This window comes from Halyomorpha halys, unplaced genomic scaffold (assembly GCF_000696795.3).
Source record: "Halyomorpha halys isolate HHAL.00 unplaced genomic scaffold, Hhal_1.1 Scaffold577.1, whole genome shotgun sequence".
Lineage (NCBI taxonomy): Eukaryota > Metazoa > Arthropoda > Insecta > Hemiptera > Pentatomidae > Halyomorpha > Halyomorpha halys.
Genome location: NW_027113760.1, coordinates 369,916 through 385,608, shown reverse-complemented (window position 1 = coordinate 385,608; position 15,693 = coordinate 369,916). Strand labels below are relative to the sequence as shown.

Below are 15,693 nucleotides of genomic sequence, written 5' to 3'. Positions count from 1 at the left end.
AACATAATTATTAATCGATCATTATAAAATGTCATAATAACCACCAAACATTATGGCACACCTAGATTTACCATTTAGATTAGCAATGAACTGGTTGAATCAGTTCCTGCTTTTCCTTATTTCTAAAGTGTGTAAAGATTCTGTTCATAATTATTTTTTTCCGTTCCAACACAATCACGCAATTCCATATAAATCGAAATTTCTTTTAAATCTAAGCAATGCTAAGCCATGTTCAAACTAAGCCCATATTAGAACATAAGGCATGTTCCTATGAACGCTTTGTAGTCAGAAAACTGGACGGTGTGTGCTCAACAAGATTTTTTCTGTTCCTAAATCTTTGCTGCGAATTGGGTTCACCAGCTTTCTGACTGCTAAAACGTTCGTTGGAACATGCCTTATATTCTAATATAGGCTTAGTATGACCATGGCTTAACTGAAGACTAAAGTTGAGCAGTATACATTCTAAAATAAAAAAATTAGCAATGTAATTTTCATGCAATTTGCTTAGGTGTACCAGATGTGTTCGATTATTATGGATTTGTATAATTTTGTTGAAATAGAAAAGCAAAATCATGTTTGAACATTATCACTACACATTTTAGATCTTAAATTGAGAAAATTAGTAACTGATTCAACCCGTTCATTGCAAATATTTTCATTGATAGTGCAATAGTTCTATAAAATACTGGACATGTGTTCATGAAGCCGTGGGAATGATTGCAGGACTAGTCGCGTGACTTGTGCAGCAGAGCTCTAGTGAGAAGCCGAGTTAAAAGAAAGCTGACTCTACCAACATGTGGAAAAGATGAATACTACTTAGTGCTAGGACAGAGTATGAATAGGTTCTAAACACTAAAAATATCTAATAGTGCAGTAAAACATAACCCTCCTACAACCCAGAGGTAAATCTTACACCGACAATATTCGTACATGAAAGAAAAGCAATAGGTTTAAAATAAAATAAAATATCATAGATGTTCTATGAGCACATGAAGAGGATGAAGGAGGAAAGATTGAACAAGATCTTTAAAAATATTTTTAGCTACAAAAACATGGGAGGATACACGAAGCAAATGAGAGAGGAATCAAAGAGACTTAAAATTTCAAATACCGACTGTCTAGAAAGAGATACGTATACGTATACGAAAACATTGAAAAATCTCACCAATATTGGAACAGGAGAAAAAATGGGTGGGAAGTGGTCCGAAGAAAGAAAAGAAAGGCAGTCGAGGATCATGAAACTGCGATAGGAAGAAACTAAATCAAGACTCCCAAAGAAGCCTAACTATTGATATTCACGTGGTCCTTAGTGGCCGATACGTGATAAAAATATATATACGTCATATTTGCGTCTTAATTCCGAAAATGGGCATTTTGTGTCCATCGTCCCAGGATGCCACAAACACGTGTTAGGATCAATTATTATAAGTTTTTATACTTCAATTATTAATTTAAAATATCTAACCATCATTCATTAAATTGCTACAAAATCATCCAATTTTCCTTCCTTTGGCCTGTCCAAGATCGTGATTTTTAATTAAACAGTGCAATGATAATGAACATGTTTAGGCAAGACTCTATATATACTTCTACCAGTTTTTAAGTCTTTAAAGGTATAGATAGGAAAATCCTCTGATGTAATGCACTAATTATCTAAGACTCATTTTATCCTTAGCCGATTCTCATTCCTTTGTCTAAGTTTTAATTTTCCTCCAGTAACTTTAAATTTCCTCTTGTAATTTTATAATTGTTCCTTGCCTGGTTTCTGTGGCATTTTTCTTCAAAAGCGTTTCCCACCCATTTCGCTGGGTTTTTTTTTTTTAATTTTCAATCAGTAATATTCAATCGTATTACAGAAGTTAAATTATATTGGGTTCATTCCTGCACTTCTACCCTTTGTCGCCTAAGATTAGTATGCATTTATCCAAATATGGTATTATTTCATCTTTTTCTAATGAATGGCCTTATAGACAATGTTTCTTTTTTTTTTAAGCAAAAGGCAACTGCATTATCACCCGTTTAAGCTGAAATTCTCATTACTTTGTCAAACATCTTTACTGACAATTAAATTAATAGCCAATAAATACATAAGATGTATGGCAAAGGAATGGTATTTTCTACTAAATTCAAGGCCCATGAAAACCACCTCCGCATTCTCTACATAATAGGACATTCCATTCCAGACTTAGGAGATGAATTTAAATAATTATAGTGTCTTACATATTTTTTATTATAAAATAGTTTAAAATATTTCTTTTCGGTTTTTTACTTTTTCAATTCCATTATAACTTTATTGGATTTGAGAGATAAGAAACACAATTTTTCACTTTAGTTGTAAGTGTAACTATAAGCTTACTATCGTTGTGAATATTACTATGAACTTACTACAACTAAAACAGAATGTTCATCCAACAAAAGAATATATTAGTAACAACCAATATTACCAACTATGGTAATTGTAAAACATGTACTCAAATTAATTATTATCTGATTAAAGTTAAAAACAAAAATATTCAAAGAGTTTCTTTCTATTCCACATCACTTACTCAGAGTGACAACGACGAGCAATACCTTAGACCTTAGTGGAGTTCTGACAGTCCTTTTAAACATACCTTTTTCTTTTTTTTTTAAATTTTATGAGAAATGTCGAAAAGGTATTATAGAACTGGATATAGCAAAAAGCTCACTATCGTAAGGGTAATACATGATTAAGTAGGGGACCGTTTTCTTGAGACAAACCCGAGGGATCGTAAACCACTACCGAGGGTTGATGCATGTTTTTTAGTGAAATGCGCAATCGGGGTTTGAATGAAATAGACTACCAGTGTTGATCATTGTCTTCCTGGTGACATGAAATGAGGTGTACATTTAAATGGTAATCTTAGACTCAACTACTTAGAGTCGAAAAATAAGAGAGTTGGTCGAAAAACGTTTTTAATAACCCACAAGCTTTAAACCTTTGAGTGCAGAGGTTCCCAACCCAGAAAAGTCAGCGGTCCACTAAGCTATAAAATTAAACGGTATGCGGTCCACCAGAAGGACAAAAGGACAATTTATAGAATAGCAGGCTGTGTGCACAGCTATACAAATAATAATGTAAATTGTTTTGATTGCAGCAATGGGTGGTAACGCAGGTATGCCTGCTTCCCGATGCTACGGGTGTTCGCAGCAATGAAAAACCTAACAGGTAGGGTAGGGTAATAAATAAATAATAATACTTGGCCTTCTCATTCACAGAATATTGCTTTAATTTTTTTTTTTTAAATCTCATTTATTTTAAAACAGCCCCAACAACCCCAACAGGGGGTGAACCACAGTTTTAGTGAAAACATTATTTTAAAAAGTTAAATGTCTGTGCTTGAAAATACTAATTGAACTCTAGAAAGACGAAATATATAATCAGCAGAAATTGCAATAATTTCGTTGATACTAATATAGGAGAATAACGAAAAGAAAAAATTGATGAGAAAATCATGGCTAGGTCAAGGGCAGGACATGCTAGATTGTTCTTCACGGATGCTTAATGTGGACTCAAACATTAAGGGGGAAACAGTGCCTTAAACGTTTTTGAAAGTAAAGTATTGCTAAAATACTTGGTTCAAAGAAGGATGAGAACTGAAAAAATTAAAAGGCTACAAAACGCCGAATTCGTGAACTGTACCTGGTAATCATAATTGAGCTGATAACACAGTGGCGAATTAAGTAGGAGTGTAAAGTTGTTGGGCTTGGTAACGGAAACATGAGGGGAAAAGTTAAGTGCTGAACCAACTGGTAAACGTCTAAGAGGCAGGTCAAAAGTGAGACTGGGTTAAGACTAATTTGGCAGATTTTGTTGGGGCAGCTGTCTATTCACCAAATATGTGTAATCCAGGAGTTCCTAAACTGGATACCACGGCACCCAGGAGTGTCCCGAGCATCTCTCAGGCCGCAAAGCATAAACTGAAATTAAAATAGCATTTCAGTATTTTTCTAAATATTCAACCTCTTTAAGGATAATTGTGCCACTTTTTGTTTAGATCAACGAAGGGTGCTGCGGCATTATTTTTAGTCTGACATGGGTGCCGCAACGAATAGTTTGGGAACTTCTAAAGGAAACAACAATTAGTGGTATCGGCGTAGATCCTTAGGATTCGTTAAGTTTTATTTTATTCCAAAAGTGCAGTCTTTTCTCCGTCTCGTACAAAATTTTTAAGTGGTTATCTTCTGAAGAACCAATTTAAAAAAAAAAACAGGAGAACCACGCCAACATTTAAGACCCTCCCGCCGGAAATTAATAAACTTCAATGAACAAACGTAATTTTTAACAAGACAGAATTTTATAAAGTGCACATAAACAAACTAAAAACAGTGATTTATCAATTTTTTCAAAACACAAAAAAACCGAGATTGTAAGAAAACATTTATCAATATGCTTCTCATATTTGTTGATTTTTATACTGAGTGCTTCCTCAGAGAAGCTTTTCATTTTAATAAGGTTCGAGATGATTTATTAGAGTTAAAGAATAATGAAAGAGCTACATGAATTAACAGAGAGTTCTGGATCTAACATAAGGCGAGCAATGACCTGGGCACCAAACCGTAACAATTAGAATCATGCCTTAATTACTCAAGCGGCCGCCAGCTTCCTTTCTGAAATTGATAAACTTCACAGATTTCAGGAACTCAACGAATAAACAAGTGTAAATTTAATGGTTTAAACTTAATAAACTGATTAGTAATATTGCTTTTAACAGGAATAATTTTATTAGAAAAGAAACCTGGATCTTTGCGCGCATCACATAACTTTCATTTACAACCCATATTTTGAGTAGAAATTAATTCCCACTCGTTTCAGAAAAGATATTTCTATATCATTACAATGTGACAATTCCTTTTCAAATGAGCCCTTCAGTAGACAGATTGACTTACTCAAATTTAAAAACAATTTAGAATAGAATTGAAAGTACTTTTAAATAATATTTCTCGTTGCAAAATTTTAACATTTATCTTCTGTAAATACATGGCAGAAATATAAAAATACTTAACGAAAATCTAAATTCTACTCTTAATCATTTATCCAAAGTTAAATTATTATTGAGACAATATTAAAAATACTAAAAAAACAATTTAGCGACTTAATTTTACACTAAGCCCTTCCTCGCAGACTATTTCAATAAAGATAAGACGTATTCATTAAAAAAAAATCCAAATTTTTTTACCAGAAGCAAATCTAAGCAATAATAAAGTAGAAATACCCTAAAAATTACAAAACCTAAATAAAAATCAATTTAAGGAAATACTTTTTTACTATAGGGAGCAGAATAGTCCATTGATAAGGCAGTGTACTAATAACTAAAAGGACCAGAGTTAGAATCCGGCTGTGGTAAATAATTACTTATTCTGTTAAGCCAACCTGGTGAATTTGGGAGCCCTCCGTGGTCTACCCAGCCTCATAAAGTGAATTATCCCCGATTGGAGGGGGTCGTGCAAAAATCGGCGGTCGTGCATCATTCTGACCTAATCATCGCCTTGCACAACCGTTGGTCAAGTAAAAGAACTGAATCTCTGACCTTTCATTGGTTGTAACGATACAGATTTTTTTTTTTGTTTACTTTACTCGAAAACGTTGATAATAGCATGATCTTCGACTATTTAAACTCATCTAATGATAGATTATAAGAATTCGCCAAGATTCTTGATTCTAGAAATATCTAGATCAGATTAGAAACATGAAAAGCCTGACAAAGGAAAAGAAAAGAACGAAAACAGTACAAAAGCCTCACTCTTCACAAGCTTCTGTGAGTTTCCCTTATGGCAAATTAGCCATTGGAAAGTTGATATGAGAAGAAATGTGAAAATAGTACAACCTTCATAACGGTAACTAGGAACAGTGGGTTTCCTATGCAGCAACTAAGAAATGCTAATATATCGAAAATATATTACACTCTTAAGCCTTCACAATAATAAAAAAACTTTTTTTTGAAACCCTATACGGTATATTTCCCGAGAGACTAAAAACAAATAATCAATATTTAATATCAGTATCGAACAATAATATAAGTATTGGTATATAGCATCAATCACAGAAAGTATACAAATAAACTTCTTCCGTTAGAAAATACAAATATACATCTTGAATTATTCTAGTAGTGTACCATCAAAAATTATCAGTTGTATAATATTTTTTTTTTTTTTAATGGATTCCTACAAGTGTTATTAATAATAATAATGAACATCGTGTTTCGAACTGTTTTAAGTCCTACGATGCAATTTTTCAAAATACTGTGGACAATGATATAAATTTCAAATCCGGCAAATTGCTATATGTTAATGCACAGAAATTGGCAGGCAGAAGTGCGATCATCTCAATTTTATACAGAAGCGGCCCAGGAAGCGTCTATCAAACGAGGTTTCTCTCACCTTGAAAAAAAAGCTTACCAGTTTTTCATCAAGATAATTGCGAATTAATTTTGGCCTAAAAAAACACGACTGCGTGGCAGGATTCGAGCGGGGATCGTTCAACATGGCCTGGCCGAAATACAGAAGCACCTACATCTTGACTGTGATTAACTAGAAGAATATTTAATAGTTGATTTATGACTAATAACTATAAAAAAAAATTACTCAAAAATAAATAAAACAAAATAGTTATTCTGATAGAACCATTCAATAATTTTCCTAATTTAATTCGATTCATTTAAATAAACTGTACAAAAATATAATTTATACATAAAAATTTATTTGAACTACTTTTTTTGAAGTGACATGTTTTTTTGAACTTATTTATATCCTCACTTCATAAATCTCTCTCGAATGTATTTTATTCTCATTTTACACACAAAATGTGTAAATGTGTGTTCTTTTTATCTTTGTATGTGCAGAACAATAACAGTAAAAATTATGAACAAAACGTTAAAGCATGCTTTAAAACTTTTTTTTTTTAACTCCTAGAGCTCATTCATTAAAACAACAAATCCCGTAACGCTTATCCAATATTTTTTCATTTAGCATTGCCAAAACAAATTTGATTAAAATGGTTAACTCTCCATCGTAGCGTATTCCCCTTTCCAACCAATCATATATTAGTATTTACAACATCTGCCTTTCTATAAAGCATAATAGAGAGTTATATTTACCCTCGTACAACCATAGGGTCAAGGTCATATATTTAATTGCACTGTCGACCAAGTAGACTAAATTTGTCATTACTCAAAGCTTGTTTTTAAGCTTAGCTCTATATAGTTCATGGCAAAATTAAAACACATGAACACCTTATTTCTACATAAATACATTGGTCGTATCAACTAATTTACGGCTAAATACTCAAACCAAAATCAAACAACTCATGAGATCTATTTTTTTTTTGTAAGCACTAGAGTTTAAATATGATGTTCATAAAAAGATGTAGATCACTGAACAACCAATCAATCAAAGCACAAATACTGGCACAGGTGCTAAGAAATACTGTAGAAACTAACAGTAGAAATCAGCCTTAATACGTTAAGTCCAAAGCGACAAAGGGTAAAACTCTCACATTCAGGTAAGTTTATACTTTCCCTACTCTCACTTCTTCCAGATTCGATACATTTTAATTTTTATATTGGTCGATTCCATCCAAATGTATTTCACTATATATCAATCTGTACCTCACAAATTTGAACACTGACAAAACATAATTTGACTCACCTATAATGTTAAGGTTAATCATAACTAAGGTAAATAACGGAACCGGTCCTGTAGCTGTCAGTTGGCGCACTGTGTGCCGAAAATTCGAAACGAAGAAAATAAGTCAAGAAGCCAAAATAATTATTTAATTATTTACAATTAGACATTTTCAAGAAAGAATAACCATATTAAATTGTTTGGAGGTTTTTATTCTTTTTCGAAAAATTATAAGACATTTAAGAATAAATAAATAGCCACAATTTCATCGCTTAAGCTAAAAACAAACAATACGATTTCTGTATGTACTTAAAGATATATCAAGCAATGCATCATACTAAAGTGAGCTCGTCTCAACCATCATTATGTAGAATACATCGTATTCTCTGACTTCATGAATTCTATTAAGATGTCTCTGGAATGAAGCATTAATTTTATTTTTTGTTGCCAAACTTTTTTTCTCAAACTTACGAGATATCACACCTTGAACGACATAAAATATCAGCATCATTTACTATCAAAATATATCGTTTATAATGAAAATATCATCATGAACTATAAAAACTATACCATGCATGTAATGTAATCTCATATACAACAATAAATAAACAATAACACTGCTACCCCAAGGTACATGGAAAAACAAGACCCGGGAAGAGATTGTCAGGAACGAGAGAAGATCTACCAGGGACAAGGGATGCCTATCAAGTGAAGTCATTTTTCTCAGCCTTTAATTTTTTTCACCAGCATTTAAGTATGATTAATCAAAGACACGATCAACAGGGACTAATCAAAAGGATGAGCTGAGGAAGAAATGAAAGCAGACTTCAATTACCTCACTTAACAAGTAAGCCTATTTCAAAATGACTTAAAGCAGCATGAATCAAAATCAAGACTTAATTAATTTCAAAAGAGAATTCTCACCTCATCTCAATTTATTTAATTGACCAACAAATGTTATCCTTTGTATAAATTTTATCTTTGATTTGTAGGTACATTTTCACTATTAATCAGTATATCCATACTATTATTTCTTTTGCGTAACATAAAGTTAATTTTGTTAATCATCCTATAATTATTAAAATACTTCTGATACTCATTAGAAGGTGCCTAACTCCCATAGTACCCGTCCTCCATTCCGTGCGCATGCCTATGATTGTTGCAGTACATTGACCAAATAAGGATTACGAAAACACAACCATACCGCTAAAACAATAGAATTAGAGCGACCAGCTGAAGCTGTTATTAAATAAAATCGTTTGTGCCAATTTCATGCATTAATACTACCAAATATGGTCGATGGCCCCAAAATATCTAACGAAATTACTACTAATGGTGTATACTAAATAGATTACGACTGCAGTTTCACGAGTGAGCTGCCTTTGTGGTCCAGAAAAATCACACTTTATTTTAGCCTATAAATATATTATTATTTCATCCTCTAAAAATAGCTTTTAAAAATAATAAACACAAAGTAAATAAAATAGTATTGTCAAAGGAATGTTAAAAATAATTGATAAAATCAGATTTTCAACATGCGTCCAACCTGACCTAATAAGTTAATAAATCAGAACCATAAAACAAAGTTGAAAGAAAACAAAAGTATTAAGTTACCATCTGATTTATTTTTGAAAAGAAATTGTATTCTTCAAATCAAACTTTAGCGCATAAAGAATAAAAAATAAGACCAAAAATATCTGAATTAAAAATATGTTCTATGTCCTGAAACTAATGTTTGTTTAAGTTTAGATTTCATTTGGTTCATTTGTTTTTAGGGAAAAACAAATAACCAATTTATTTCGAATTTTTTCATAAATGATCAAAACATTTAAATAGAAATATAAATTATTTAGTGAATACAACACAAATTTAAGAAGAAAAAGTTTATTAATAATTTGTAAATAACGAAAGAAAAAAATAAAACCCATTATTTCCTTTTATTAATTAAAATTTTCCTTCAATTATCATTTTCAATTATCAAACTGCTATGAATTTAGTATCTAATTGTTAAATAAATACTGAATAACAAATTACAGATATTAAATAGATACAAAATGTTCAATGTAAATACATATGCATGTTATATGGACTAAAGAAGGTATGTAATATGGACCGAAATCTGAGTATACAATATAGAGATTTTAATATTTTTTGGAGTTTATCTTTATCACCAACCATACTACCTCCTCAATTATCAATAAATAAAGGTTCCTATCCTATTATTGATTTTTAAACAAAAAAATATCTGACGTATTCTGAAAATATCCAAGATGTAGGGAGATTTTTTGTTTTAACAGACAGGTTTTTTTTTTTTTGACCTGGATAAAGAAACACTCCAAGGAAGTTTTGCCGGCGATAAACTTGGCACAACCGCGGGAAAAATAGAGCATTTAGTGACCCGGAAGATTATAAAAAACAATTTTTTTGAATCACAAAAGCCGACTAAGCGGCCCTCGAAATACTAAACAATCATAGAAAATATGAATATCTATACCGAATCATTACTGTTATTTAGACACACAATAGTCTATCACATATAGAATATACATAATCAAATTCATCAATAGGTTTCTGTAATCCACCTTAAATAAAGAAAAAAGAAGAGGCTTGAAAATAAAAACATCATGTGACAACTTTTCTTTGTATTAATTATCTGTATATACATTTGACAATGCTGCCATAATATAATGACCATGTTCTGTTTGCAAACTATTGAGTCACGGATTCATTGATACGATCATTTAAGGAAATAGACACCGGTAGAGGAACAGGACTAGGTGAATACGTCTAAACAAAGGAAGGTTATGAAACACCAGTATTTTATTTTTCCATAATCGATATAAAAGTTAACCTTAGACCAAACTAACGATATAAGAGAGAAAAAAAGAAAGGATATTCAAGAGAGTACCTTGCATTCTGGTCGACTTTCTTTGGTTCATCGTATATCCAAGAGGTGACCATCCCTGAGGAGTTGACATGACTGGGAGCGAAGCAGGTAGCAGAGTAGCTTCTCACAAACCAGTTCCCAGCCGTGGCTCACACGACACACTACCCGCCAGCCAGGGGTCAATGTCAATGATCCTTATATTATGTTTATTTAAGCGATATCGTATTGAGCTAATTCTGAGTCAGGCGGGGACACCTTGACAGTATGAATATTAATTGTGTAAAATGAAACAACCCTAACGATATCTCTAAGCAAAACCGATACATCTCGTAGGAACATTTTCTTCAAATTCCAAATGTGAGAACTACATTCATGGATTCAACAACAAAAATGAAAAAAAAAAACAATTTTTATTCTGGGACGAAATTTTATCAAACAATAACTGAGCTGCACAGTATACTGTGTATATTTATAATCCATTAATGAGCTGTAGATAGAAGTAGATGGCCGGGGGATGTGGTCAATATAAAAACACAAACAAAAATATTTTTTAATTATTAAATATAAATATTTTTTTGTTTCTTTTTTGCTGACCACATACCCCTCTCCCGACCATATTCTCCACTTATAATCTATTAAATATGTGTATTTTTGGGCTCAATGCTTGTACAGAGAGACTTCTCTAGAGCTTCGGACACCCTCGGGAAAAATAACTTTATCTGTTACACAGAAGTATCCGTCAAGATGGGAAAATATACAAAAATGAAATTAGATTGTCTCGCATACCTCGCTAAGTCCCAACTAAAAACCTTAATGAGACTTTATACTACATAAAATAAAAAATAAATAAATTAAAAAAAACATAATAGTTATAAGGACTTTTCGTCGCACCCTCATTTTTAAGGAATTGTATATTGATGGTAGGACCTAAATTTGAAAAATTAATTGCGAGTGTGGATTAACGAGGACTAAACCAGGAGTAACCTGAGACTATGGTGCCAAATTAATAGAAAATTGGCACCTTATTCTCTGAGAAGGACCAAAAATGGATTGGATATTTTTAATTCAATTTTGGGATTGTAAGTGTAGTGACACCGACGTCCACCAATTTTCAATAGTATAATAAGAAATTACAGACAGAAACAACACGAATGATGGAAAATTACTGAAGGAAGCAGTTGTAAGCAAATCATTATGAGGGGATTAACGAATCGGTAAGATGGGACCTGTATTCAACGAAGGAGTTGATAAGGAAAAACTCGAAGGAAGTATTGCCTACGGCAAACAGGATAACGCCACCATAACCGCAGTAAAATAGAGCACCCGATAACCCCGAAGATAAAAAAAAGAAAAACTATTCCTTTAAATCTCAAAAGCCTAATAGATGACCCTCTAAAACTTAGACAACTGCAGAAAGTATCATCGGATGGTATATATAATCATTCTTGTTAAATAGATACACAATAGTCAATTTTAATCCTATTTGTTACATTATACAACAAATCTTGTTCTGTTCAGAATAAAAATATGGAGGATAAAATATGAAATTTTCTTTTTTTGTAGAGGAGTTTTCTATAGAGGAGAGATAGCTTCCCATATGTATCCGCTAATATTCCCAACTACAATTGAGTAAGTGGAATATTGTCAATAAAAATATCTGATGGAAGTAAAATGTCTAAATAGTACTATCTAAATGTCAACAAAAATAAAATAAATAGGTCTGTTTAACCTATCGCTTTGAACAGACCTGATGAAGCCCTGCAAAGTGGGGCGAAACGTCGGGCATTAAATAGTTAAAAACTATTTGTTCTTTTTTTACCGCAACCCTGACCATCATATATTTAATGTGCCTATTTCGAGATTGTTTCTATAAATAAGAGTAGAAATTAACTCCAACAATAATATTTGTTTTTTTAAAACTGAGGAGTCAAAAACATTTGATTTAATGAAAACGTGGATTGCCAACAATCAGAGAAAGTTATAACTATTACATCATTGAACCCAATTGAAGAAAATTTATTTTAAGACGGTTTTCTCGTCCAGCTGATAATCATAACGATTTTAGTAAATTGTAGTGACAAGAAAAACATGGGGAAAATGTTCTTATTGCTTAATTTATGTTCTCCAACGTTGATCTGATTTGATAAACGAATAATTTAATGATTAATTCTGATTTTTGTCTAAAATTACATTCATTGGCAGATCTGTGTGCAGTGCCGGATTATCAATATAGGCAATTGACAGTATCACGCCTCCGAGAGACCTCGAGGCCCAAGAGAAATATAAGTTGAAGTAATTGGTTTCCTTTCAAATAGTACAGGTTTATTTTTAAAGGAGTAAAGAAAATCACCTAATAAGCTTATAAGGTACATAATTATTTTTTCTCTTGATCAAAACTCAATTGAATTGGCAACACAAACAACTGCCCTGACCTTACCAATATCAGCAATAATTGGCTAAGTTTCAATACAATTTCAGAACTTATTCCATATTAACTACATGTACTTGTATTATTTAGATTGGCATTACTGATTAGATTCCGTTAGTTTTGTATTATAAACTAGACAATGTCAATTTTGGAGACGGGTCCCGAAATCCACATTGCCTATATGGCTTGATCCGGCCTCGAATATGCGAATTCTTTTTAGAGTGGGTCTTGAAACCTCAAAAGTGAAAAAAAGTTAATAAATAAATCGACGATGTTAGTACTATTAAAGACGTGGAATAAACGCAATATAATAAATTTAGAGCAATTTTACACGGTATTATTACTCATATTATAAGCTGTATAATACAAAATTAAAGTATAGTGGATCACAAATATATGATAAATAAAATTAACGAAAATAAGTATCATAACATGAATTCAAATCTAAAATTACACGTTTAATGGTTTATTTAGGATATAAAACCATGTGCGACGACGACAAAAAGTATACTATAATATTTTCCAAATATTTTACTTACTCTCAATTAAAATACATTCAGCAATTGCTAATACAATTAGAGTTAAGCAATATGATATTTTATGGGTGAAATATGATTTATTTGAACTAACAACCTAAAACATGAGCCTTAGTATAACTACTGACTAGATTTCCTAATTTTTTCACCCTACATTTTTGATTGAGACAATATATTACAATTTGGACTTTATATTTGAATTTGTAATATAAATAGAGGGAGGCTAAACACCCTATTGTTCTTTCTCTCAAGATATTTACTTATTTAACCTTTAATTTATTACTAATTTTTAATAAATTAAAGTATTAATTTAAGCTCTTTCCAATTTTTTAAACCATTGTTAAAATTAGAAAAAACTTTAATAATTAATTTTTATGTGACACAATAAATGGTCAAGGGCAGGGCTATATTGCACCCACAATACTTAATCAAAAATTTTAAACAGATATAACTTAAAAATGAACACAGAGCAAGGTCCCTACAGTATCCGTAATACCTAATACAGAAACCTACAAACGGTTTTTGTTGTATATATAATACAACTGGAATATAAGACAGCTGGAAAACTATTATATTCTATTTATTGTACGATTTTACTTGAAAATCTTTTTTTTTTTTTTTATTTGTCTGTCCATTTTTTTAAAATATAACTTGAGTTAGGAAAATGATATCAACATGGTTTTACGATCAAAATATGAGTTGTTCTTTTTCAAAATAGGTTAAATGATATTATTCAAAGGTTACACTTGGGTTTGGGTCAATTAAATATTTAAAAAATAATGAATAAACTATATTTATATTTAAGATGTTAAATCAAAACTATTAGCAAATTTTTATTCAGCACTCCATATTAATTTTATGTTCAAAATATTATCGAAAACAAAAAAAAAAATATTTATTTTATTTTCAATTCTGAGGAGTTCAATTTTTTTTTTAATCAATATATCACTTGGGTTTGGCTCAATTCAATATTAAAAAATTAATGAATAAACTATATTTATATTTAAGATGTTAAATCAAAACTATTAGCAAATTTTTATTCAGCACTCCATATTAATTTTATGTTCAAAATATTATCGAAAACAAAAAAAAAATATTTATTTTATTTCCAATTCTGAGAAGTTCAATTTTTTTTTTTTTTTTTTTTAATCAATATGTTATTATTCATTTGTAAGCTCGGTATCTCGTCTTGAGTTTAGATGTAGGATTTCGATGTTGTAGGAAACCTAGAGAGTTCTTCTTCCCATCCGTACAAACAACTATTGGGTCATGTAAGATCTGTGTACGTAATTTGATTTTAGAACGGCGGATTTTCGTGGATAATATTGGTTCTCAAACAAGTAGAAACACCCAAGTTAAAGTAAATCACGTAGTTTAAGAAACAATACCGACCCTTCAAATTTGGTTTAACTGGGACTAAACTGTTTCTGAAACATTAAAAACAAATTTTAATATTTTGTAAGCAACATTGTAAACATATATAAATGTATTTTAATAGACTTCAAACCGCTGCTGTTCTCATAATAAATAGATGAATAGACCCCCCCCCCTCCATCAGAAAGGTCGATAATTAAATTATTTCATTCCAAAAATGTATCAAATGTTCTCTATTTCAGGATCACTAAAATTTTCGATTATGACACACAAATGGTTTAAAATCTAGCCTTGTTCAGGGTGTCAACACAACATAGAGATGTGAGAAACCCTTCCCCACTACAACCGATTTGGATCTTATAACATCTAAAGATTCTACAGAAACCTTTAGCTATCCAGCTTTTAAAATTTATAACGCCTAAAAGTCAAAAACTTTAAACAAAATCACAATGTTTTCAACAAATATAATTATCTCTTTTATTATTATTTATTTATTTGTTTGAGGTTTCGGGGCTACCGTGTCCCCTCTTCAATAAATATAATTCTCTAGTTTTTGACCATTAGGAATTATAAATTTTTTAAAAATATAGGTCATATAATGAAACAAATTGATAAAAATGTGGATATCAGGGAAGAAAATAAATCCATCCAAAAATTTCAATTTTTTTATTTATAAGAACATTTGTATTTAAGGTTTTTTAAGGACGCTAAAACAAACCTGACAAACTTTTCCAGTATACACCTCAACTCATTTAATACATCGGAAATATTTTTTTCTCATTCTTAAAAAAAAAAAAAACTAATAGATAGGTATGTATGTATGTATG

The 15,693-nt window shown here is 31.1% G+C and overlaps 1 protein-coding gene across 2 annotated transcripts in view; it reads right to left on the bottom strand.

The window, feature by feature from the left end:
• LOC106684402 (WD repeat-containing protein 47) overlaps positions 1 to 15,693 on the bottom strand; it is a 353,715-nt gene that overhangs the window by 335,562 nt on the left and 2,460 nt on the right. Inside the window, exon 1 of one of the 2 annotated variants that reach the window (XM_014426460.3) lies at positions 10,550 to 10,628. The exons of the other annotated variant lie outside the window; for it this stretch is intronic. Coding sequence (XP_014281946.1) covers positions 10,550 to 10,602 — 53 coding nt within the window. The 5' untranslated portion in view covers positions 10,603 to 10,628. Of the gene's footprint in view, positions 1 to 10,549; positions 10,629 to 15,693 lie in introns of those variants that run through there. 2 annotated transcript variants of the gene reach the window in all.